The sequence below is a fragment of the Rhinolophus sinicus genome, chromosome 9 (assembly GCF_057876585.1).
Source record: "Rhinolophus sinicus isolate RSI-liver-muscle chromosome 9, RSI-T2T, whole genome shotgun sequence".
Lineage (NCBI taxonomy): Eukaryota > Metazoa > Chordata > Mammalia > Chiroptera > Rhinolophidae > Rhinolophus > Rhinolophus sinicus.
Genome location: NC_142509.1, coordinates 1,616,669 through 1,644,205, shown reverse-complemented (window position 1 = coordinate 1,644,205; position 27,537 = coordinate 1,616,669). Strand labels below are relative to the sequence as shown.

Below are 27,537 nucleotides of genomic sequence, written 5' to 3'. Positions count from 1 at the left end.
ACATCATCTATAAATCACATTGTGTGTTCATCACCCAGAGTCAGTTCTCCTTCCATCACCATATATTCGATCCCCTTTACCCTCATCTCCCACCCCCCACCCCCCACCCCCCGTACCCTCTGGCAACCACCAAACCATTGTCTGTGTCTATGAGTTTCTGTTTCTCATTTGTTTGTCTGTTCTTTTGTTGCTTTTGGTTTATATACCACATATCAGTGAAATCACATGGTTCTCTGCTTTTTCTGTCTGACTTATTTTGCTCAGCATTACACTCTCAAGATCCATCCATGTTGTCACAAATGTTCCTATATCATCTTTTCTTACCGCCGAATAGTATTCCATTGTGTATATATACCACAACTTCTTCATCCATTCATCTATCGAAGGACATTTTGGTTGTTTCCATGTCTTGGCCACCATAAACAAAGCTGCAATGAACATTGGAGCACACGTGTCTTTATCTCTAAATGTTTTCAGATTTTTTGGGTAGACACACAGGAGAGGGATTGCTGGGTCATATGGCAATTCTATTCGTAATTGTTTGAGGAACCTCCACACCGCCTTCCATAACGGCTGCACCAGTCTGCATTCCCACCAACAGTGTATGAGGGTTCCTTTTTCTCCACAGCCTCTCCAACATTTATTAAGTATTTTAATCATAAATGGATGTTGTATCTTGTCAAATGCTTTTTCTGCATCAATTGATATAATCATATGATTTTTGCCCTTTATTTTGTTTATATGATGTATCACATTGATGGATTTGCGTATGTTGAACCATCCTTGTGCCCCGGGGATGAACCCCACTTGGTCGTGATGAATAATCTTTTTAATGCATTGTTGTATTCGATTTGCTAGAATTTTATTTAGGATTTTTGCATCGGTATTCATCAGAGATATTGGTCTGTAGTTTTCTTTTTTTGTGCTGTCCTTACCAGGTTTTGGTATCAGGGTAATGTTGGCCTCATAAAATGAGTTGGGGAGTACTGTTTCTTCTTCAATTTTTTGGAAGAGTTTGTGCAGGATTGGTATTAGATCCTCTTTGAAGGTTTGGTAGAATTCACTAGTGAAGCCATCTGGTCCCGGACTTTTGCTTTTGGGAAGGTTTTGGATGACTGATTCAATTTCGTTACTGGTGATCGGTCTGTTTAGATTTTCCAGTTCTTCATGGTTCAGCCTTGGAAGGCTATATGTTTCTAAGAACTTATCCATTTCCTCTAGGATGTTGAATTTGGTGGCATATAGTCCTTCATAGTATTCTTCGATGATCCTTTGTATTTCTGTGGTGTCCGTGATAACTTCCCCTTTTACGTTTCTGATTTTGTTAATCAGTGTCTTCTCTCTTTTTATCTTAGTAAGTCTAGCCAAGGGTTTGTCAATTTTGTTAATCTTCTCAAAGAACCAGCTCTTTGTCACATTAATTTTTTCTATTGTCTTTTTTTTCTCTATTTCATTTAGTTCTGCTCTGATTTTTGTTATTTCCTTTCTTCTGCTGACCTTGGGTTTTACTTGTTCTTCTTTTTCTAGTTCTTTAAGGTGTAACATGAGGTTATTTATTTGGGAGTTTTCTTGTTTCTTGAGATAGGCCTGTAATGAGATAAATTTCCCTCTTAAAACTGCTTTCGCTGCATCCCAAAAATTTTGGTAGGATGTGTTTTCATTGTCATTTGTTTCTATGTATCTTTTGATCTCTCCTCTAATTTCTTCTTTGACCCAGTCCTTCTTTAAAAGTATGTTGTTTAGTCTCCATGTATTTGTGTTTTTTCCCTCTTTCTTTTTACAGTTGATATCCAATTCCAAAGCCTTGTGATCAGAGAATATGCATGGTATGCTTTCAATCTTTTTAAATTTGTTGAGACTGATTTTATGTCCCAATATATGGTCTATCCTTGAGAATGTTCCATGTACACTAGAAAAGAATGTTTAGTCTGATGTTTTATGATGAAGTGTTCTATAAATGTCAATTATGTTCATTTCATCTAATGTGTCATTTAGGGCTACTATTTCGTTATTTATTTTCTGTTTGGATGATCTATCCATAGCTGTCAATGATGTATTTAAGTCCCCTAGTATAATTGTATTTTGGTCAATTTCTCCCTTTAGTTCTGTTAGTAGTTCCTTGGTGTATTTCGGTGCTCCCTGATTGGGGGCATAAATATTGATGACTGTTATGTCTTCTTGTTGTACAGTCCTCTTCACCATTATGAAATGTCCATCTTTGTCTCTTGTTATCTTTTTCACCTTGAAGTCTGTTTCATCTGATATCATTATGGCTACACCTGATTTTCTCTGGGCACCATTTGCTTGGAGTGTCAATTTCCACCCTTTCACTTTGAGTCTATGCTTGTCCTTGTAGCTGAGATGTGTCTCTTGGAGGCAGCATATGGTTGGGTTTAGTTTTTTGATCCAATCTGCTACTCTGTGCCTTTTTATTCGTGAGTTCAGACCATTTACATTTAGGGTGATTATTGATATGTGAGGATTTCCTGTCATTCTATCTTTAGTTTTCTGCTAATGCTGTGTCTCCATTGTTTCTTTGCCTTTTTGTTGTTGTCTATTATTTCTGTGTGGTGGTATTCTATGATGTTTCCCTCTGTTTCTTCTTTTGTTTCAGTATATATTTCAGTTCTGGATTTTTTTTGAGTGGTTACCCTTAAATTTATGTAAAAGTAAGTTTGATATTTAGAGTATTCCATTATCTTCAGCACGCTTACTTTCTCCATTCCCGTCTTCCGGTTCAGGCCTTTACTCTCCCCCTTTTTGTGTTTTGGTTGCCACAAATTGTCCCTGTTGATGGTGGTCGAATAGCCTCCTTTAGTATTTCTTGTAGTGCAGGTCGTGTATTAGAAAATTCCCTCAGCTTCTGTATGTCTGGAAAGGTCTTTATTCCTCCTTCATATCTAAAGGATATCTTTGCTGGATATATTATTCTTGGCTCATGATTTCTCTCTTTCAATAGTTTGAATATTTGGTTCCACTCCCTCCTGGCTTGTAGAGTTTCTGCTGAAAAATCTGATGATAATCTAATGGGCTTTCCTTTGTAAGTTACCGTCTTCTTTTCCCTGGCTGCCTTGAGGATTCTTTCTTTGTCGTTGATTTTAGACAGCTTCAATACAATGTGTCTTGGAGAAGGCCAGTTGGGATTGAGGTAACTAGGTGTTCTATTTGCTTCTTGGATTCGAGGGTCCAGTTCTGTCCACAAATTTGGGAAGTTCTCATCGACAATTTGTTTGAATATATTCTCTGTTCCCTTCTCTCTTTCTTCTCCTTCTGGTATGCCCATTATTCTTATATTGCTCTTTCTGATGGAGTCTGAACGTTCTTGTAGAGTTCTTTCATTTCTTTTAAGTCTCAAGTCTCTTTCTTCTTCTATCTGTGTCATTTCCAGGTTTCTATCTTCGATGTCACTGATTCTTTCCTCCATTTGGTCAACTCTACTACCTAAGCTGGTTATTTCATTCTTCATTTCTTCTATTGAGTTCTTAATCTCCAGAAATTCTATTTGGTTCTTTTTTGAAATTTCAATCTCTTTCGTAAAATGCTCATGCTGTTCTTTAATTGAGTTTCTGAGTTCCTTTAACTGCCTATCTGTGTTTTCTTGTATCTCGTTGAGTTTTTTTCACAACTGCAGTCTTGAATTCTCTGTCATTTAAGTCACGTATTTCTGTATCTTCAAGTGCCTTTTCTGGAGATTTTTCACTTTCTTTCTGAGCTGTTTTGTCCCCTTGGTTATTCATGGCGATTACTGGTTTACTATTTCTCTTCCTAGACATCTACAGGAGTGACTTATGCAACAAGTTGATAGGAAGAGGTCTTTCTTTTGTTTTCCAGTACTTGTTGGTAGAATGTTTTACTTTTTCTCTGACTTCAGGCTTTTTTTCCCCCCTCTCTCACAAGGTAGTGCTATGTTTTCTCTGCACTATTCCAGCTTCTCACACACTGGGGGGATTCCCTGGGAGACGGGCTTCTCTGTTAATAGTTCGTCTAGGTCACAGGGCACAGTGTCCCGGTGGGTATGCGGAGAGCTTTTGATGTTCCAAAGCTCTTCCAGCTCCCGATTCAGAGCCCGTATGTTTCAGCAGTTCTGTTTACTCCTGCAGGGATCCGCCCAGATAGGTGGGGTCAGGGGCAGGGTGAGTTGTGAGAGGTGGCCCAGAGCAATGGCGGCGACCACCACCACAGCCGGTCCTGCTTCCACAGCTCCCTCCCCTTTGCCGGAACTAGTTGGGCTGTGAATTTGTGTTTGCGGTCCACAGTTCTCAAAACAGCAAATTTTCTGTTGTTTTGATCTGACACTGCTACTGTTTCGTTTTTAGCACCATGAGGTGGGGGCGGGGCGAGCTCTGGGAGGGGAGGGAGGGGTCGGCTAGTCTCAGTGCCTAAGGCTCCATTCTCTGCTCGGCAGTGCGGGCTTAAACCACCGTTTTCAGCCTTTTTCCCTCAGTCTTTTCTCCGAGGTCTCTGCCGTGAGCGTTGGGTTCAGCCGTGTTATATGCTGTCCCCTCAGCCCTGTGGAGCCCTGGCGGAGCCCTAGCAGTCCTATCTCCCGCAGCTGCGGTAGTTCCGGGAAGCAGCGAGCTCGGAGCACTGAGCTAGGTCTGCGTCCTGCGCCCGCACGGCTCCATCTCCGCGCACTTCTCCGTTTCCTCCTCCCCCCACTCGCGCGAATCTCCCACCTGTAGGTGATTTCAGTCGGTAGTGGGCCTCTTCGTCTTGCCTGTCTGCTGTGCAGGGAGTTCTTTGTGGAGTTTTTGTTGTTCGATTCTTTGTAAATTCCAGGGGAGCTTTACAGAGGCTCACCTCACTCCACCATTTTTCCGGAACTCCGGGTGTTCTTTTTTGGCCTCACCATGTCCTGTGTTCTTATGTGGGAAGCAGGAGCAGAGACCCCACCTGACAGATGCACTCAGTCAGCAACACACACAGGCATAGGGTGTGTGTGTGTGTGTGTGTGTGTGTGTGTGTGTGTGTGTGTGTCGGGGCAGATACAAGAAATGAGTTTCATTACTATTAAATGTGTGATACACAAATATCTTAAACTTGGTTCTGGGAGTCCATGAGACCTATGTTCACTGTCATGCTGTTTATCAAATATCAGACATGGGGTTGTCTGATAACTGGTTCCTATGACGTGATGCAGAGTTTGTTCACCTCCCCCAGGATTTCAACACCTCCAATCGAATGTTTCTTCAGTTTTTATTGATTTCCCTGGCAATACTTATTCTGCTCTCATACCCCTTGCCCCATGCGGTTAGGAATCAAGTATAGTAATTGGAAACTCCTGCCTCACCTTTAATAACCAGATCTCACTTCACAGTGGAGCCCCAGTGCTGGGCTCCTCCTTCTCAGCCCAAGCTCTGGGAGGGATAAAGGCCTAATTGGGTCAGTTCAGTTTTCAATGATCCAGCATCCCTGGAACTAGGGCTTGGTTCTTTTTCTAGGGTAATGGACAACAATGCCTCCTTTACTTTCCCGGTCAGATATACTGATTAATCACTCCCAGATGAGACTAACTGTTGCTATGGACAGAAAACAGATGAAGAGACCCAAATGGAAGATCTCAAACATGGTAGTTCTTGAGAAGCTGCCTATGTAGCCTGGGATGACTTTTTCGGCCACCTGGCTTGCCAAGGGGCATGTTCCATCTCTGAGGCCTTTTCCTCTTTCCTTGCCCAGCACAACTTAGCAAATAAATAGGCACACATCTGCCAGCCAAGATAGGCTATGGCTTGATTCAAATGCCCCCTGGTCCAGAGCCCTGTACCAGGCACTATCAGAGTAAAGAGAGGGGAATTTCAGAAACTCTGTGAAAGGAGTGGCCATCTTTAGAACCTGACAATAAAATAAGTGGACAGAGTATTAGAAATGAGACTTGCCAGCCCAGGGTTGCCTGGAGTTCCAGCTGAAGTTAATCTACACCACCTGGCATTCTAAGAGTTGGATTTATACTTGTGCCTACCATGTCTTCTGCCCCCCACAACAGCCCACAGCTCCCTGTAGCATTCCTTCTCCAGGAAAGAGTTGCTCCTTCCTCAGGTCTGTCGTGCGGGAGACCCTGCTCGCTGCACCATTTTTCAGGCGGGGCGGCCTGCGGGGTCTCTGCTCCCGCTCCCCACACAAGAACGCAGGATATGGTGAGGCCAAAAAGGAACACCCACGGAGCCATAGGTAGGGGAGTCATACCACTATGGTCTCACTGGAGGCTGGGCCCACCGGACACGTGACCTGCCGTCCGCCTTTCTGCCAACTGACAGACGACTCTCCTCCACTCCCCTCGACTCTGTTCCTCTACTCTCTTCCGCTCTCCTCGGCAATCCTCGGCAATCCTCCGGCTCTCCTCCATAGCCACAGCAGTTATACCAGCGGCCAATCGGCTAACTGGCCACAGCCGACGGCCAATCAGCCACAGTCAACGGTCATCCACCACCCAAGCCAGCACCTTTCCACGTGAGGCCGAGAGCCTGTAAACTACTTTCTGGGGCTCTGTCCCCACAAGGTCTTAGGGTTGGAAGGCCCTACCAACAGAGGTATAGCAGAGAAGGGGCCAGTCCACCAGTTTAGGCTGAACTGGCTTCATAATAAGAGGTGAGGCAGAGTCCTGGGTTGGCAGAACAGAGTTTGCCTATCAGATACTGATTAGTAGCTGGCATCATGAATATATCACAGCCACCCCATATATAGAACTAGCCAAATCTCCCTGCTCTTCCCTATGGAAGTCCCAGCTCACGTTCTCTCTTTAGGACAGTGGTGCCCATCACCTTGAAGGGGGACAATTGTTGACAGCTATCCAAGTGAGTCTGGACGGTCTCAGGCATTTGTGACAAGCTACCACCACACTCAAGGTGTTAACTCAGGTCCACTTGGGACTCACACCTGCCCTCTTCACCTGCTTTACACAGGACAGGGAAGTGGGCTGTTGGCTGCCTGGAGTAATGTGAAGGCACTGAAAGTTTCTCTCTACTCCAAAATACCTTCTTTACTAACTCCACAATTTCCCATACTACCCACTTCCTTGGTTTTGGCTTTAGTTAAAAAGTAAATGTTGTCTAAGGCATCAAACTATATGTATCCTTCACTTAGAATGTCCTACCTACTCCCTTCTCCACTTGGCTAACTCCTACTGATTCTTCAAGGTCCACTGGGTGTGGCCTCCTCCAGGAAGCTTTCTAGGAGCCTGCCAGGCTAGGATGGAGGCAACTTCTTAGATGGTCCCATAATACCCTGTGGCTAGTTACATCACTTTAACCCACCAATTTACAATAATCTGCTTGTGTTTGTCTTTCTCGCTAGCCTGACCTCCTCAAAGATCAGATTTGATTCATTGCTACATCCCTGACATAGTTAGTGCTCAATTAATGTTTATCCAGTGACTGAGTCGACCATGACTCCCTCCATTCCTGACTCACTGTGTGAGCTTAGATAAGTTACTTTCTTTCTTCAGTTACTTTTCCTCAATTGTAAAATGACAAGATTTAGATAGATGCTCTCAAAGAGCCCTCAAAATTCACTGCTGCCATCAGCCATTAACATATGGCCACAATTTGGATTTTGAGATTGGGCTCTGAGGAGGTGGGCTGGACATGAGTCACAGAACAGTACTTTTAAGCATAGGGGAGTGAGAGACCCAGAGCTCACAAGACAGGAGTGCTGCCCTACCCAGGAGACCTGGAGAATGGAGGGCACTAGAGGGTTAAGCAACCCACACAAGGACACTGAAAAACAATGAAGAGAAAAATCACGTGGAAAACAGGCTGGCCAGGAGAATTCATCAAGTTATTTATTATATATTCATTCAATCCACAGCATCAATGGAATTTATGAGCTCAAAGGTGCATGGAGAGCTCTAGTTTATCTCCAGAGGAGGAAGGACTTGCCCAAGGTCACACATGGTCAGTTAGTGGGACAGTCAAGACTAGACATTGGGCCTGCCAATGCCAACTCCAATGTTAAAAATATCTGACAACTTTGTAGGGCAGATGGTGTATCATCTGATCAGAACCTTCCTTCACTGGCTCTGGCTTCCCCTCTCTCCAATGCACCCCCTTGCTCCACCCACAGCAGGCACCATGCTCTTTCTCAGGCCCAGGACATACATCTGCCCACATGTCACTCTCTCATTCTCATTTTTAACCATCCTTCAACAAACCACTCAAAGGAAGCCATATCTGCAAACCTTTCTCCAAGCTCCCAAAGACGCACTAAATGCTTCTGCTTCTGGGCTTCTGCACCTCCAATTACCACCTGAGAGCTCTTCAAGCCATATTGTACCACTGCTGGTATTCCCCAGCACACAGTAGGCACTTCATAAGTGTTTGCTAAATAAGTAGTTGATTTTAATATTTTCCAGAGTCAAGTCGCTTACTCATGTCTCACTAATCATTTTATAGTCCTGATACTTGGACCAAGGGGCTTCCAGCTGTCAGCCAGTTTCCCCAAATACAAATGCAAAGACGAATGCTTTGGTTAAGGCCTCCTGAATCTCCTTCCAATTTTCCCTGTGATTTCTACCTCTGAATATACCCTTTCTACCAATGGCCAAGTTCAGAGAACAGGTACAGGAGGCTTAGCAGCCAGAGAGCACAATTTTAGAGTAATAGCTTTTCCTTAAGATGGAGTTGTACCCACATTTGCCCAGGAGACATCTGTCACTGCCAGCTCTGCCACCTCTCAGGTCTGCATTTGGTGGGGATAGCACCTTGGAAGCTCAGACAGACACATGGGGAGCTTTCATTCCATTACTCTTTCCTAGTTGCAATAAAAACATATTTATTTACCAAAGTATACTGTATTATGCAGAGTGGTTCTCCTAAAAGGCTCAATAAAAGTGAAATATGTGGATAGTCTTAATAATTTTACTATAAGCTACACTTTAGAATCAACTGCTCTAGCACTAGAAAGTTGTCCAACTGATGGATTGTAGCTGTTGGTTACAATGAGTGTGTGTGTGTGTGTGTGTGTGTGTGTGTGTGTGTGTAGCGATGTATATAGGGGTGTGTGCGGGGGGATGGGTGGGGGTGCTTTCAGTAAATGAGTGCAAGACATGGAAGAGGTTCAAGCACCCTGGGAACTGCAGTTCCAACTAGGTGAGAGGCTAATTTTGAAATGTTCCTGATAACAGCTTTAGAATTTTAGAATGCTAGAGGCAGTAAATCAGAAAACTGATGTCAAAGGATAGAAATACTCCACATGGAAACGGGAAAGATGGGAGGGAAGAGAAAGAATGTTTACTAGCAGCCCATTGAAACTTAGAAACTTTCATTGTTCTTCACAAATGTTGTGTTGTAAAAATCATTATTCCCATTTTACAGAAGGGAGACTCCAATAGATTAAATAATGTGCCACATTTACATCTAACACATGGCTGGGCTCAGATTCAAACTCAAGTATTCTTTGATCTGAGGCCCTGGCTGCTTCCATTAAACCATGTTTCTAACCTCTGTGTCAACTAAGTCACGAGGTTCACCCAACCTCATGTGCCAAACCATGGGGACAGCGAACAGGACGAGATAATTTCATAATGACCATAAAAACCTGAAGGACAGGTTTTGTTTCAAAGACCTTTGTGTTCTGGGTCCATGAGTCCAGTGTCAGTTACTAGTCTGAAGAGGCCACATGACCAAGACCAACCTGAGCACAGTGTGGCCCCAGATGGCACACTGCACACTGTGCCACTCAGTGCGGTCGTTCAGTCTCTGCAGTCTTCTGCCTCTTCCCACCTCAATGGTCATTCTCAGTGCCAGCTCTGGGCTTCCAGTTTTGACACCGCCCTCTATCATCAGAACCCCCCAAAACCCTGGACTGAACCACTCTGGATCCTAAACTAAACCACTCTTCACGGTCCTGCACACCTTTAGTTCTAAATCCGTGCAACTCAGAGTGGAGGAAGGGTATTCCAGACTTAGTAGTTACTGTGTGGTCCTCCTGTCTGAGCTACAGAACTCTGTCCTTATGGGCTTAGTGGGGCTGACCTGAATTCTTGCTGGATGCAAGGAGGGGAGCTACTATCTCACCTGGCTAGCCCTCCTAGTCCAAGAACTCTGTAACGTTATGAACTGCTCCATTCATTCACTCAACATACATTTCCTGAGCACCTACTATGTGCCAGTAGGCCTCTGGGTTACAGGGACAAACAAGACAGACTTGCCTTTATGAAGCTCATAGTCTGGCGGAGGGGTCAGATACGGAAGGAATTCCCACTTGAGATGAATGCTACAAAATACAGAACACAGGGCTCTAAGAGAGAGAGTAACATCAGACTCAACTTCGTGAGGTGTCAGGGGAGACTTCCTTGAAAAAGTGACGTTTAAGTAAGACCTGGAAGATGAGTAGGTTCTGTTTGCTTCAGGAGGACCCGGAGTGCAGGACGGGAAGCCTGCTCAGTGCTGCTGGAGTCAGTTCCTTCTGTCCCTGTCTGCCCCCACTCTCTTGTCTGTAATAATTTTAGCAATTTCAATTACTCTTCGCTAATCTCTCTGGTAAATATTTGGGAAAATATATATAGGCTCTGTCTGCTTGACAATAACACGAACCCAGAAGAGAAAAATTGGCTGCTGATACCCATTCTGCCCAAACAAGACAGAGACTGGGGAACGGTTGAGTCTGCAGGATGCACTGGGACCTGGCTAGTTTGGGAATCCAAGCATCTATTAGCTAAACAGAAACTAAATGGGAATAAAACAATGCCTTCTGCTAGAGTGCTAACGTTGTTGTGAGGTTTAAATGAGAAAATAACTGGGAAACACTTATTACAGAGCCTTGCATGTAGGAGGTATTCTATAGATATCAATTATCATTATTACTGTTACTCAGCAATTTACGTTGCTTCCAGCTTTTGGCTACTGTGAATAATGCTGCAGTGAACATAGGTGTACAAATATCTGTTCGAGTCCCTGCTTTCAGTCCTTATGGATATATACCTGGAAGTGGACTTGCTGGATCATTTGGTAATTTTATGCTTAATTTTTAAGGAGCGGCCAAACTGTTTTCTAGCTATACCATTTTTCATTCCTACCAATGAGGTATTAGTGTTTGAGTTCCTCCACTTCCTTACCAATACTTCTTATTTTTTGTTTTTATGATAATAGCCATCTTAATAGGTATGAAGTGTTCAGATATGTTTCTTATTTCTATTTGGAATTTGCAAATTGAAAGAAGCAAGACCACATGGCTAAATTTGATAGTCCTGATTAGAAGCTTTAAAATGAGAGAAAGCAGCCAGTATGTAAAAATCCAGTCTTTTCATCAGTCAGACCTGGTGAAAATCCCCAGTTCAGGTGCTTACTAGTTGTTACCCCTGATGCTCTTGGGAGTATCAGTTGCCTCGTATGTAAAATGTGAATAATAATATCCATCTCTAAAGTCTTGGTAAAATTAAAAATTAGCTATTAATAACACTGTAATAACACTGTTAGGTTATGCCAACTACTGGAACAGATAAACCCCAAATTTCATGGCTTTACACAATAAAAGTATATTTCTGACTCAACTGAAGTCCCAAAAGAGAGAAAGCAGCCAGTGGGCATCCTTCTAGAAAGTCATTTGGGTGGCCCAGGTTTCTTCTAGTTTATAAATGTGTCCTCTGAGAAGCCAGGAATGGGAAAAAAACATAGAGAATCAGATACAGGAGGGTTTTATGGGCCAGGTCTGGAAGTGGCACGTAATATTTCTCCTCACAATTCCATTGGCTAGAACTCAGTCACATGCCTGTACCTACCTATAACGGAAATTGGGAAATGTCATCTACAGTCTGCCCAGGGAGAAGAGGAAATCAGCTGGCACTATCTGCCACATTATTAAATTACTAATCATCATCACATATCTCTTTCGCGTATGCTGGAAAAGCAACTAGCACCCTAAGCTCTGGCATGTCTGTTTAGAGGGTAACTGATCCTATATGTGGAGATTAGCAGTTTGTTGTAAAGATGACCACTCCCTTGCAAGTAAAAGGGTCTGCTCCTGGAGTGTTCTAGTCCAGGTGGGCTGCTGCCCTGGCAGTCCTGTCTGGTGTTTCCAGGTAAGGCGTGCACGGGGCAGCTATCGATTTGCTGCACTTGTCCTGCTCTTTAGTCTGGAAAGGCTTTCTGTCCAACAGTCAGCCTCCTTGGTTTGGCCAGGGAAACTGTTGTTCTGTAAGACTGATGGAAGTCTGGATAAAGGACAGGAAGAATTAGGGGCCTTTGGGCAAAGCCCAGTCAGCTGCTGAGACAGCAGAGACACCATCTGAAGATCAGAGGTGCAGCAGGAAGTGTAACTTGAGCTTCCAGCTACTATTGAACCCAGGGAGATTCACAATAACTGCCTAATAGAAAAGATAAAATTACCCTAATCGATGTCAGAGAGCACAGACGGGCCTTGTGGGCCCTGTGTCAAAGGAGGGAATTGCCACCTTGGCAAGGAGAAGTGTGGAGATTTAAGGATAAAGGTCAAAAGTCATGGTATGTCAATGGAAGGCAGGAAATAACTGAGCTCCAGAAGCAGGAGGCTGTATGGTCTGTGAGGCACCTGGGCTTCTACCAGCATTGCAGGTGGCATGGCTAGTTGGATACCATGACCACCATTTTATTACCATGTGCCAGGCAGGGTCAGAGCTCTGTGCTCTTGGCACCACTACCATGCTGGATGGCAGGCTGCCATTTGTGCCATGTAGGCAGTAGGCATTTCAGAGTTTTTCCCTTAGGGAATCTAGAGAGAAAGGGCCAAGAGTTGGTATTACAAGGCATGGGAAAGGGTTATACCTGCAGGAGGCCTCATCATACAGAGTGAAGTAGCTTTGGCTTCTGGTTATAGCCCTGCCACTAATTAGCTGGGTGATGTAGTAGTAATTATAATGACTGGTGATAGTTATCGAATACCTTCTACATACAAGGCTCTTTAATAAGTGTTTCTCGTTATTTTCTTATTTAAACCTCACAACAACTCAAGCAGAAGGCACTGTTTTATGCCCATTTTAAAGAGGAGCAAGCTAAGCTCATAAAGTGTTGATATCTTGCTCAAGGTAGTGGAGCCAGATCACAAATCTAGGCAGTCAGCTCTCAACCACTTCACTCCATCACGTTTATCCAGCCTGTTCCTCATGGGGCTTCAGCTTCTTCATCTTACACTTAGGAGGTTGTATTAGATGATCTCGGAGGATCTTTTGAGTCCTGGACTTGTTCCATCCTACATGCTGTTGAGGGCATTTCAATTCATAGCACCCTCAGGTTGACATTCCAAGAAAGAATGACCCATCAGATTGGAGAGCCCTTGTGGCCCATGGGAACAATACAAGTTTAGTAAAGGGAAGGTGTTATTTTAAGAATACCTTGTTAAGGTATTATATTATTTAAGAATATCTCACTCATGTTGTGAGGCAGCTGCTGTGTGGATATTATCTCCTGAGGAGGGTATTATTAGTGTCCATTTACAGATGATGTCGCTGAGGCTCAGAGAGGTTAAGAAACTTGCACAGGGTCACACAGCTGGTAGCTAGTCAAACTAGAATTCTAAGTCCTATCTACCTAATGCTAGCGCCTGTGCATTTCTGGCTCACTTGCTGGCTTTCAAAAAGCTAATCTCAGTACCTGCTGCATCACTGTGGCAGAATTTAGGGAGATGGCATACAACAGGGCTCCTGAGGAATTCAGAGAGGAATGAATAAGAATTAAAGTCTGAGTGACATTTGTATTTGGGGGAAAAGGACTGGAGAAGTGCAGGGATAACTCATTAACCTCTATATCACGCCTGTCCCACTCTGGCCCAAGACTCCAACTGCAATTGGACAGGAAGAATGGACTTCAAAATAGTTTCTTTACTCTTAACAGAGGTATATCCCTTCCAGAAAGCCAGGGCACTAATGATAGGCTTCCAGGATATTCTCTCACTGACAAAATTTTGCAATAGCACTGCTTCTATTATCTTGACTATTATTCAACCATCATTATTCCTGGAGTTACTTTTCTGAGTTCCCTTTGTGAGCTTTGTGAATCTTGTTAATTCCAGGTTCAAAGGACTCTCTGAGACTCCCAGAGTTAATGTAGTCTGTGCCCACCCAAACGGAGAAGAGCTCTTGGAACACTCAAAGAATTGTAGTGTTATATATATAAAAAAGAAGTGTCTTACAAACATATAGTACTTTGCAATTTATAATGCAGTCTTATCCTCACAACAACCTCATATGATTGTATTGTCCCCATTTTACAAATGAGAAGACTGGTGCTCAGATAGTTAATGTGACTCCCCCAGAGTCACACAGCCAGTATAAGGCAGAGTGGGGACTTGACCCAGGCCTCCTGACTTCACAGGCCAGTGCTTTTCCCACTAGATAAATCATCACAATCATCATCATGGTTTCTGAGGAGGGAGTGGTAGTGCACAGGGTGGGTGATGCTGTCTTCTTAAAAATCTTCAAGCCAAGCAACTCCACCTTATTTCCGTTACCGTCCTGCAAATTCATATTCCAAATGACTGGCCTCCTTCCATCTGCTAAATCACTCCCGTGACCCCCTGCTGCCCAGCTCCTTTCTCCTCTGCTGTGGTGGCTGCATTATGTGGGGAGCACCCCTGGCAGGCGGCACAAGGCAGGCAGCCCCTGGAGCTGCCTTGTCCCTCTCCTTCCCGGGCTCCCCAAGTGGAACACAGCCGTACTTTAATCGCTCTTTACTCTTCTGCCAACTTGCCTCTACTGCTCCAGATGCCTCCTTACTTTAAGGAAGTGCTTTTGCATTGCTCTGGGAATAGCCTAATCCTTTCTCTCTTTCACATGTTAGTGCTCTGATTTATAGCAGCAGTGTTAGATAGGATAACATAAATATGAGGGGTGGTGACAGGGAGGACGCACAATGGTACTTCAGGGGCACGGCTCACACAGGTGTGCTCACTCGCACAGCGCTCATTAAGCTGCGCACACACGGTCGGTGTGGTCTTCCACACGTGGCTAGACTTCAATTTAAGAATTCCAATAATGAGGTAGTTTTGTAGTGGTGGTGAACTAAGAGAAGGTTAAATGAGTCTCTGACAAGCCTGTTGAGAAGGGAATCCCTACACTATAATAGAAAAGAGGCTACCCTGGGTTTTCAAGGGGGCTTTTAATTCTGAGAGCAAAGGCTTGTAGGATGCCTCAGGGTTAGCAATTCCACAGCAGCCCCAAGAAAGGGCTGCTTATAGAAACCTACGGCTGGAAAAGAACAAGAATCACAGAGTCCCAGTCTGTCTCTTTGAGCAGGCATCTCCTTAACCTTGCAAGACATTTCAGGAGACCTGGTCCCTGAATCCAAGGATGGACACTGAACAATCTCCTAGGTTGTCTTATCACATATGTTGAACAAGAAAGTCTTAACTTTTAGGTAACCTTTTTCATTTTAAAATTTAAGAGTCAAATCTGTGAGGTTAGATTCTGCTCAGTAACATATCGATATATCTGCTTTAAATCTTCTAAATAGCACATATCAGTGAAATCACATGGTTCTCTGCTTTTTCTGTCTGACTTGTTTCGCTCAGCATTACTCTTTCAAGATCCATCCATGTTGTCACAAATGAAATGTACACCTGAAATCTATGTAATTTTACTAACAATTGTCACCCCAATAAATTTAATTAAAAAAAAAATCTTCTAAATAGGTTACTTTCAGACAGATTTAATTAGACCACTTAATAATAATTAACTGACATTTCCATTCCTGGAGCAGTCCATATGTTTGAAGTGACTCACTGTTTCCTGGACATGCCACATACTTTCATATCTCCAAGTATGTGGACAAGCTGTTCTTTAGCCCAGAATGTTTTCCCTTTCTTTATTTATGTAAAATACCCCTTCCCATCTTTCAGGGTGTATCTTAAAGTCCCCTTCTTTGGGGCCTGCTTCAGTGATGCAATTCCTGCCTGCCCCAGGTTCAGCAAATGGCCCCTGCTTTAAGCTCCAGAGCATTTTGTGTACATGTCTAACAGAATTACCACTTTGCATTACAATAGGGATTTTGACTTTTTCCAAGGCAAACTTAGTTTCTTATTCCCATTTCAATCCCTACCTAACACTTGGCCCAGTGCCTATTAAATCAAAAGCATGTCTGGATGATGGGGCCACGAAAGTGATCTTGATGTCTCGTGTACTGTGTTTCCCCAAAAATAAGACCGGGTCTTATATTAATTTTTGGTCCAAAAGACACATTAGGGCTTATGTTCAGGGGATGTCATCCTGAAAAATCATGCTAGGGCTTATTTTCTGGTTAGGTCTTATTTTTGGGGAAACACGGTATTTATAAAATAAAATAAACTTCTTTTCTGAATGTTTATAATAACTCCACTTGTAATAGCCAGAAATTGGAAACACCCAAAATGTTTCTCAGTAAGTGGATGGCTAAGCAAACTGTGGTACATCCACACCAAGAAATAGGACTCAGCAATAATAAGGAAGAAACTATTGATTCATATAACAACTTGGATGAATCTCAAGGACATTATGCTGAGACTGAAAATAGTTAACCTCAAAGGTTATATACTGTACGATTCCATTTATATAACATTCTCAAAATTATGAAATTATAGAAACAGCGACAGATTAGCAGTTGCTAGACGTTAGGGGTGGTGGAGAAAGAGGTGGTAGGTGAGACTATAAAATAGTAGTATGAGGGAGATCTTTGTGCTGATGAAATAGGTTTGTATCCTGATTGCAGAGGGAGTTACACAATTCTACACATTGTGAGACAGTTGCTATTTTGATATCCTGGTTTTGATATTGTACTGTAATTAGGTAAGATGGAACGCCTGGAGGAAACCGGGTGAAACATGGTACCTCTCCGTATTGTCTTTGTGACTTCCTGTGGATCTTCTATTTTATTTCAAAATAAAAAAGTTATAGAATTATTTAAAAAAACCATTCTCTGAGGTTCTTTTTACTTTCGAATTGAGTGTGTCTATACTTCATAACAATCTTTCACATTTTTTTATTGATTTACAATTTCAAAATGCTTCCACATAGATTAAATTACATCATTTCAAAATTATAGCAACTCCACGATGTAGCTGTTTTTATCCTTGTTTTGCAGACAAGGAAACCAAGGCTCAGTACTTGTTGAAGGGCACACAGTTTGTAGGTGGCAAAGATAGTGCTCCAACTTGATGCAATAAAATTTCTAGAGACCTCTTTCCTCATCTGCAAAATAAGGGGATTTGGCAGAGATGACCTCTGAAGGTGCATCCCGTTATAACACCATAAGACACATGTAACTTTTGCACCCTAGCGGTCCTGATTCTGAGTTAGCGTAGGGTCTGGCAATGCAGAGACTGTAGGCCAGTAACTGGACCTACAGGGGAGACTCCTCCACCAGAAGAAGCAGTGCTACGTGGTTGGTGGCATTTGAATGGAGGATTAGAATTCCCGTTCTCCCAAGACTAAGAGTTGTTGGGATGAGAATCCCACTGGCTCCTGAACTCTCGTCTTTCTAAGATGCCCTGCCTCTCTGGCTGGCCTCTGCTTCTATTTTCCCTGTCCCTATCTCCTGGGCTTCATTCTGTCACACCCCACTGACCCTAATTAATGATACTCTCTATGCCAAGGAGGTGAGCTGTGAAAATGTCTTACCAGATTAGTGAAGATATATGTGTAATAGGCTGACACCATCCCTAGTTCAGCTGCCTGCAAAGGGAAGAGAAAGAGATTAGAGAGGAAAACAAAAACCCACTAGCAGTGATGAGGAGTGAGGGCTCCAGGTGTCTGCCATTTGTCTAACCCACTACCCTTTGGCTCCAGGCAGAGTAGAACATCTTGATTAGTTCTTACTTTGCCCTTGACTTTGGAGGATGGAGTACAGAAACACCAGCCTCTAGAATAAGGTCTCTCTCCCTCCACCCTGCCCCTCACTCCTGCAGTGACACTCACAGTAGCTGTTGTTCTCATGCACAACACATTGGCAAGGAAATAACCAGATATCATGGAAACCAAAATGACTTTAAGAAAATGAAGCAAATAATAAACTAGACTGTAACAATTATCTCCACTACTAACAATAACAATGGCTAACACTTACTGTTTATGTGCCGAGCCCTAGAAAGTATTTTACTTGGATTAACTTGACAAGGTAGGTATTATTATCCCTCCTCCACCCCACATTTGACAGCTGAGGAAACTGAAACACCGAAAGACTATAAGTTGTCCAAGGTTACACATCTCATAAATGGAAAAGATGAAATTAAAGCCACGCAGCCTAATTTCAGTGCTTTTAACTATATTCCCCTGGAGGACTGTGACACTGTTGGAAATACTGACACAACTCTTTTAGGGGCCAAGGCATAGACAGATGAGTCTGTGGGTTGTAGTCAATTCCCAAATTAAGTCTACCCCTGTCAGAATGCAAATAAGTGAGACCCGTGAGTATTCTTGAATCTTCAGTCATGTAGGAAACAAGTGAATCATTTGCAAATTTTGGTCCTTCACTAGTAGTAAAGAACAAGTTGCTTGTGACATGCCTCACCCTTGATCACAGTGTGTCATCCCACAGTTGAGAACTGCTGCTTCAGAAAAGCCTTCCTTTAGTCTGATCTCTGTAGCCATCATAAATACTCCCAACCAACATTCCCCATCAGTGTGTCTGGTTTCGAATGTGACAGGTGATATAGAAACTGACAAGCAGATCAGGTAAATAATGAGCCCAGCTCTCCCCAGGGCTCTCATCCCTCTTGGCAGTTGATTAAATTTTCATAATGTATCCTGCAGCCCTGGGTCACTGTGAAACCATTTTTGTCATGACTAGTGAGGTATGTGGGGGAGAACCAACACCAGGGATGATCACATCTTCCTCTTACATAGTGTTTAGCTCCCAAGGAATTCCAATAACTTTGTGAACATTCCTACAGGAACCTTCCCAGTCTCCTTGAAGAACAGGTTGGGGTAATTATATCACTGCCATTCCAATGGGAAACTGAAGTGGGGGTCACAGTGGAGCTCGAGGCTTCCTCTGTGAGGTTTCTTCTTCCTCCAGCAAAGCTATAGTTCCTCCTCCTCTTCCAAGAAGATGGTGTGGCATGATGCCCACCCCATTCCATCCCCCACACTCACATTGTCCATATAAAGTGCCATTTCCTCTCACCACTGCCTAGGCTGATGGGAACCCCTTAGTTACAGAGGTGGGCTGGGAGCAGGGGCCTGGGAGAGGGCACCGCCAGATGGTAAAACCCATTTTGTGAAATCTGCGGTCCTAAAGATAAAAGACAAGAGATCCTTGGTTTTTAAGACCTAAATTCTGGGTAAATATGGAGGTCATTGCTGGAATAGCTGCTCAATAAAGTAGGAAGTTACTCTGCAAATCCTCCTGAAATCAAGAGATAGCAGAGTGCTGCAAACTCCAGGGCCAAGCTCATGCATGCACACAGAATATCCCAGAAGTTCCGTGTGCTCTCTGCTCACACTGCTTCCCACAGTGAGTCCATTTTTCCTGAGGTCCCGCAAGTCCGGGTTGTAGTTCCCAGGAAAGAGGAGCAGGGAGCCCCAGGGAAGCATGAGGACTGAGTCCAGGCCTATTGCAGGGCCTGCCTGTCTGGGGCCACTAGGAAGTCAAATGGGAACAAAGGGAACATGGTTTCCCAAGGTTTCACTGGTCATTATCGGTCAGTTTGGTTCTGAGGTCTCAAGGGCTGGGGCCAGTAAATGGTCTCAGGAAAGCCTGCCACTCGTCACCCAGCAGAACTGTTTTCTAACGATGATTGTTACAGGTTGAGTTTCCTTCAAAAGCACAGCCATGAAAGAATTAAAAGCATTTTTAATGAAAATACCCGGTATTGCTATGAGTGCTATGACACCAATACATGGCTGGTGGGAGTATAAGTTGTTATGGCCTTTCTGAAAGGTAATCTGGCCAGTCATATCAAAATCCTTTAAACATGCATACCTTTTATTCAGTAATTCCATTTCTAGAAATTTACGCTGGGAAAATAGTCATCAATGTGCAGAAAGATTTATGTACAAAGAAAGATGTGCATCCCAGCCTTATTTATTATAGAAAAAGATGGAAAATGACATGTATCTCCAATAAAGGAATAGTTAAATAAATTATGATACATTATATGATAGGAAATGATACAGTCATTAAACTATTTGTAGAAAAATATGTAATGACATGGGGAAAGTGTATGGCATATAAATAAGTGAAAAAAAAGCTTACAGAAGAGTATGTACAGGGTAATAATTTTGGAAAAGAAAACAATGTGTCTGTAAATGCTGAAAGAATACAAATCAAAATTTAATAGTGGTTATCTCTGGGTGATGGAATCATGAATAATTTTTATTTTCATATATATATTTTTTTCATAAAGAAATATGAAAATTTCATATTTCATAAGGAAATATGCTTTCACAGAAAAATATGCTTTTCTGTACTTTCCAAAATTTCAACAGTAAACTAGACATATTATTTGAGAGAGAGAGAGAGAGAGAGACCAACTGCGTATGTTAGAAACTATGAAATATTGAAATATTCCTGGACAAGAACTGCCCCTAAAAGGCTTCCCCCTGGGGACTGTTCAGATAGGCTCCACTATTGGAGGCGGGGTGGGGGTGTGGGTGTGGGGGGGATATGGGATATGTGCATTCTGACCTGCCCTCTGCAAAGGGGCTGGGGCAACATCTATCTCACTCCCTGCTCCCCACTTTCCTGAGGACTCCTTAGCCTGTATGTCTCCTGTCTTGAAACTTAGAGGAGCTTTTCCATCCTGATGACTTCATTGATCCTAGCCCTAGACATAAGAAAGAGAAAAAGGAAGAAAAAAGAAAAATTCTGTGTGTGTATGTGAGTTGGATATATGCACACAGACAGACATGGGTTTGGAGCTATGGAAAATTACTATAGCAACAGGCTGAAGGGACAGCCCTCAGTACTCAGAAAACTCATTCAAATCCCTTATTCCCTCTGAGGCCAAAGCTACCTGGGGAGGGGAGTTTAGGAGGCAGGAAGGAGAGAAAGGAAAAGACAGTCATCAGAGTGACTGCTGGGCCCCTCACAGCGGGGCAGAGGCTGACAAGGAGCCCGGCTCCTCCAGTGGCGGATGGCAGGTTGCTTTTAAATGTGCAATTACAATGGCATTGGAAGAGGCCAATGCGTTTGTTTGGGGCCGAGGCTTGGGGAGCTGCTGTGAACCACAGAAGAACTTGGAAGCAGGATCCACTCTACCTTGGGTTATATGCCTAGGCCAGCCATCAGCCCAGGGACTGCTGCCAGGTAATTCCAAGTCTACTCAGTTGTTTCCAGCTGTTTGTCCAGCATAGATGCCCAGGAACTTGATTTATTTATCTGTGTCTGTCTCTGTCTCTCAGATAAGCCTCACAGAGCTCCAGCTTCCATGAGTGTATGTTCTGATTTAGGGGCTGACACTCTGCCCCTCTGTATTCAGGGGGAGTAGGAGAAACCACCCGATTTGCTGTCAGAAACAACTGGTACAGGCTTAGCTCTGCTCCTTACAGGGCTGGGCCTTGAACAGAGCTGTTAAATCTCCCAGAGTTTCAGTTTCTTCATCTGTCAAGAGAAGATATTATACCTACTTCAGGTAGTCACTGAGAGGATTACATTGGGAAATTACATAGCTTACTTCGTGAACCGTGGTACATGTATAAGGATTATAAGTGGGGCCGGAATTCAGCAGTACACGCAGATGTGACTGCCTCAATTGTCCAAATATGGAAATACTTCTACACCACTTGACAAATAGCCTCTGTCCCAAATCCCCTAAATACCCAAGCCCCTGCTAGGAACCCATGGACTTCCCCACAGATCCCCTGGTAGGGTCTAGGTTTGGCCAGTGTGTCGGTGGCTGCCCTGCTGCACCAGGAGTTAAATAGTTCTGTGAGACCACCATCATCCTGCTTTCTTCTTTCAGCTCTCAGGAGCTGTCCATTGAAAGTGAAGCACACAGTTTTGTCAGGGTTCAGAGGTCCAGCCCAGGGCTCCTTCAGCCATGGCCCAGGAGGACACCCAAGGCAAGGAGGGAGCAAAGGGTAAGATCAGAGGGAAGAAGGAAGGCAGGGAAGAATGCTACGTGCCCATCAGCGCCCGCCCAGCTCAGCTCCCACCTTCAGGAGGATGGTGCGGGACATGGAGGCGTTGGCATGGATGATGATGGTGGCTGTCTTGTCGTCCCGGATCTCTTTGAGGAGTGGGGTGGGGTCCTGGGTGTCATCCAGCATCCGGACTGAGAGTGTGTCCTTGGAGATAAGGAATTGCCGGAGCAGCTTCTCAAGGTTTAAAAGGCCTGGAAGGGAAGAGAGGATGAAGGCCCTCAGAGTCCACAGTGCCACTGCTGGAGACACTGGAGCAAAAGCAGGACTAGTGAGGACCGGGGCCAGAGGCAGGGTCATGGGTCTGGCCCTACTGCTGGTGCTCAGGAAGAGCATCTTTACCGGAACGAGTTTCTTAACCTCTTGGGGCTTCAATGATCCCATCTTAAATAAAAGGAATGCTCCTAAGCTCCCATTGCCTCTCTCCCACCCCACCGAGTCCCCTGGAAATACTCCTTTAAAGTAGAGAATGAAGCTTCCTTGAGTCAGACCAGAGAATCCCCACTCTTTCCCATCGCCCTCAGGAGCAGTGCTCCCCAGTGCTCAGACCTGGGTTCAGAGACCACCACGCCTGGGCTTCTTTCCCTAACTCAGTCACTGCATGACCTTTTTGTATGGCTTGGTCTTTTGGCCTCAGTTTCTTTGTCTGAGCAATGAGAATAAAAACAGCAGTCAGCTCGCAGGGCTATGGCGAGAATCAAATGAAGTAACGTGTAAAGTCATAAGCCTGAGTCTCGTACACAGTAAACCCTCATAAATGTTCCATCTTGCCCTATAACAGCCTTCAGGTGGGGAAGGAGTTCCCTCAAGATCACAAAGCCCAGGAAACAGGTCTAGCAAAACCCTTTGCACTCCTCAGAGCATAGTAGCTGCATTAAAACAAGATATTATTATGAGTATAAAAGAACAGGCTTTCAACTGCACTCCAGAAGGCAACAATGCAGGTTCAGGACTAAAAAGGAAAACTGAGATTGTGAGCTAAAGACTCTCCCCTCTTCCCCCCTGCTATCTGCTGCATTGGGGCAGTGGTGGGAAGAGGGTTTTCAGAATGGTATCACTCAGACAAAAGGGTCTTAATTCTGCTTGGTCTCTGAAAAGGCAGGCCAGCAAGAGGGTGGAGGGGGTGGCGCTCTCCTGGGAATAGAGTAGTCTCAAGTCCAATGGAAATGAAACCTACAGGCATTTGCTTCCCAAAGCAGTGACAATAGTAACATTTATTAAATCCTTACTGTGTTCCAGGTAATGGACTAAACATTTCACATTGTTCTTCTCATTTAACTCCTCACAATAATCCTATAAAGTGTCATAATCCCACAGCGCAGAGTAGAGCATGAGGCATGGAGATGAGTAACTCTCCCAGACATAGGCTCCAGACACTGGATGATGAGGGAAGGGTTTGGCTTTCCAACCAGTCAAAGGTCCCAGTACTCTGGTTTCCTTACTGGCTAAAGGGATACGAAACGCAGGAATGTCTTGACTATGACTCAGAGACTCCTCCCTGCTCAGGTTCCTCACCCTCCTCACCCTTGAGCATCAAAAGGTAAGAGAAAGCGGGGGCTGTGGGGAGCATCACATTACCTCCCTCTTTATGTGGAGAGGTGACAAGCTTTGCCTGCTCACACAGGGACACAGCTGGGATCAGGATTCCCATTTTTTTTCATCTTCATCCAACCCTTTTCCCATGACACCAGGACAAAGCACACAGGAGGCAGCAGGCATAGACCCCAGGGAGGCCGTACACTTTTCTCCGGACTTAGCGAGGACAATCTACACAGGTGTTATTTATTTATTTATTTATTTATTTATTTATTTATTTATTTATTTATTTATTTTAACAAGGGAAAGGTAGCAGGGTGGAGCCCAAAGGCCTGGCATGATGGGGACAGGAGCTCTGGGAAGGTGGTGTCAACTTCTATCCTGCAGTCATGGGCCCTGAGAAAAAGCATTCCAGGGAGCTGGAGGCTGTGGGGGTTGGGAGGGAAGCCTCCAGAGAGCCTGATATTCAGAAACAGCCCAGTTGTGCAAGCCACAGCATCTGGTTGGCCTTTCCCTCCTTCCCCAACAGGGCCTTGACCCAGGCTTGTAAAGATCCACTGCCTTCTGTGCTCCTCGCAGCTCCTCTCCACTGGCTTCCATCAAGAGTGGCGCTGATGTTGCTGGGGCACTTTCTGCTCCTGATGCAGAAGATCTGGATTCAAGCTCAAGGTCAGCTCTCACTGGCTGTGTGACCTTGAAAAGTTATCTAACCTCTTTGAGTCTTCATCTTCATCTGTAAAATGAGTATAACAGGCCAGAACTCAATGGGATGCTATCTGAAAGCATACGGGGAACTGGAACACACCGTATCAATGTTACTTCTCTTGTATTTACTCATCCCCACAAGAACGCAAAGGGCAGGCCTGGCTCAGTGAGGAAGGAAGAATGAGGGAGGAGAGTACAAGTCTGTTCAAGCAACACTTACCACGTGCATCTTAAGTGCCAGAAACTGGGACAATAAGATGTCAGAAGAGAAGATGGATCAGATACAGGCTCTGGCCTTCAGGAGCTTAGAGTCCAGGCACTTGCACCTAAGTCTACAGAGAAGTTCAAGTCATGCCCCTATTTTCTTTGCTAGCCTAAATAAGCTGGTTTTCTGTGGGGCAACCACATTTTGTCCTATATGTAAAACAGAAAGAATACTTGCCAAATCTTCCTCATTGTTGATATGTAAAGCACAATCTCACTTGTAATAAGGTCTGAGCACCTGACCCAAAAGACACTGTAACAAAGAGTCAATCTTTCTGAGGAGGGCACAGAGCAGGGGCACCTGTAGTCTCCCATCACCTTGGCTCAAGGAAAGATCTGCCTGGGCACGCTGGGGAGGGAGAAGTGCAGCTGGAGGGGTGAATAAGGGAGGGGTAGCAGGAGGGGTATCCCATGGGTCCTGGAATGTAGCGGGAGACTCTTTGTAGCCTGGCTTGGAAAGAAGCCAAATCCCCTGGGATCCTTCATGGGCAATGAAATTCAGTGGGATGAGACAGGAAAGTCTGGGGGATGACAGAAGGATTATGCACATCACAGCACAGAGATGCTGCCAAGGCTGCCAGGGACGCTTTCTCTCTTTAAAATCAGCTGGTGCATTGAGCTCCTGGAGAAAAGAGCACCCCCAGATACCACGTAAACTGGGGACCTTGCTCTTATCAATCCCTGGCATGCCCATCCTGCCGCCCCTCAGGGTGCTCTGCTGCCCTTTAGACAAAGAAGTAGCAGCCTTCCCCCATCCCATCCAGCACACTCTCTGTGTGCTCAGACAGTGCGCGGGCAGGAGAGGGGAGAAGGGCATGAGTCTGGGGAAGTCTGCTCCCCAGCCCAGGATCTCCTCGCAGTTACTCCGTTCCCCAGCCTGGACCACGTTACAGCAGCAGAAAGAGCACAAGGTGTGGCAGTGAAGCCCGGCTCCAGTGCTGCTGGTAGTTAGTGCATGTGGGCAATTCCCTCTGCCCATTGCACTCACTGCCCTCATCTGAACATAAGGGTAATGACTACTTTACAGGATTAGTACAAGGATGACAAGCAAGCAGCAGTGTCTGCTGCCTACAAGGGACTTCACAAATCTGGTTTCCACTCCTTCCTCTCTCCCACACTTTCGCTTCCTGACCATCTTTCACCCTATCTCCTAACTCTTACAAAATTTATTATCCGTCCACAAAACACAGCTCTTGGTTATAAACCATGTAAAATATGTGATAGCACATACATATCAGTCAGAAGAGGATACGTTTTTTTAAATTCTAAGCAGTGGAAGAAATTTGAAGAAGAGAATGTGTGGTTTAGTTACATTAAGAATATTAGGAATACTACTCTGCCATAAGAAAAGACAAAATACTGCCATTTGCAACAACATGGATGGATCTTGAGATTATTATGTCAAGTGAAATAAGTCAGACAGAAAAAGTCAAGAACCATGTGACTTCATATGTGGAATACAAAATGGAAGGCAACAAAGGAAAAAGACAAACAAATAAAGAAAAAAACACACTCATAGACACAGATAACAGTTTAGCGGTTACCAGGGGGTAAGGGGGGAAGTGGGATGATAGAAGAGGGTAAAGGGGGTCAAATATATGGTGATGGAAGGAGAACCGACTCTGGTGGTGAACACATAATGCAATAGATAGATGATGTATTACAGAACTGCACACTTGAAACCTATGTAGTTTTGTTGACCATTGTCACCCCAATACATTTTTAAAAAATAAAAAAAGTATATTAGGAATTTTTCAGTGCAGTTTGACATTTTCAAATTGTAATTATCCTTATCTCTATCTGTTTAATAGAACTAAGGGATTTACCAAAGACAGCTGCCATCAGAGAGGTTAAAAGCTGCTTTCTTCCAGGTTTCCCCTCCACTCTAGCACAACCCTTCTCTCCTACAAAACCCCCGGCCCAGCAGTGGGTCTGTCCGCCAAGTCAAAAGCTGCTAGAGAACTGGGGAACCTCTTAGTGTCGCTTGGGATGGAATGGGATGGATCAACGAAAGAATCAGCAGGCCAGCTCTTCTGGGAAGGAGAAAGGCTGGCTTTTGGAAGTGGAAGGCAGTGGGCCAGGCTGTAGGAGGATGGAGAGGCTGTGAAAGGCACAGCCTGTGTTGGACAGGGCCATAGGACAAGGACACAAGTACCTAAGTGAAGAGTCTTCAGGGGACACAGAGGACCCTTGGATAAAAAAATTAGAATAAATACCCATTTCAACAGGCATCCCTTGCTCTCCACTGGTTGAGTCCCTTGGCTACAGGCTTTGGTTCTGCAAAAAGCTATATTCCCAGGAAGGCAGCACTTTTACATCTTTTGGGAGGCAGCTGACATAATACTGACCTCAGAGGACTGTGGTAAGTGTTTAGTGAGGTAACATGAGTTCAGTATTGTGCACAGTGCCCCAAATCAGGAAAGTCTCCATCCCACTACCACCTGCCAGGCACACATGCCTCAGAGTATATGGTTTGCAGACCTGTTCCATGGAGCAGATGCTAACTGACAGGGATGAGGGTCCAAAGCATTGCAGAACAGCATAAGTTCAAATGCTTGAACAACATATTTCACTTGCTTCTCAGTTTTGTCCCATCCCACACCTAGGCTTGGCCCCAAAACAGGCCGGCAGGGCCAAACCATGGGGGCCAGAGGAGGAGACAGAGAGGTGGTGGGGGCGCAGGGTCAGGCTTCTGGCTCACTGGAGGACAATTGTGCCTTGCTTGGCCATTTGAGGCTGTCCCCTTCTCTGATGGCAAGGATGGGCATGGGAAAAATGTAGCTTCTGTACTCCCGTCAGCCTCCTAATTTCTGTATGTGTTTCCAGGCTGGGGCCCAGCAGGTATCCCTGCCCTGAGAACTGCCTTCCGTGTGTCCTAAGCTCCTTCACATACAGTGGATTTAACACCCACAAGTGCCTTGGAGGCAGGTATTATCATTATTATAACCACATTATATATATATATATATATATATATATATATATATATATATATATATATATATATATATATATAT

The 27,537-nt window shown here is 44.3% G+C and overlaps 1 protein-coding gene across 22 annotated transcripts in view; it reads right to left on the bottom strand.

Annotated features, from left to right (window-relative positions):
* The window catches only part of GRIK4 (glutamate ionotropic receptor kainate type subunit 4), a 635,671-nt gene that overhangs the window by 175,128 nt on the left and 433,006 nt on the right, over positions 1-27,537 (bottom strand). For all 22 annotated transcript variants that reach the window (XM_088800778.1, XM_088800776.1, XM_074321326.2 and 19 more), the window contains 2 exons: positions 22,031-22,209; positions 17,555-17,608 (listed from right to left, as the gene is read on the bottom strand). In XM_088800778.1, coding sequence (XP_088656904.1) covers positions 17,555-17,608; positions 22,031-22,209 — 233 coding nt within the window. The remainder of the gene's footprint in view (positions 1-17,554; positions 17,609-22,030; positions 22,210-27,537) is intronic.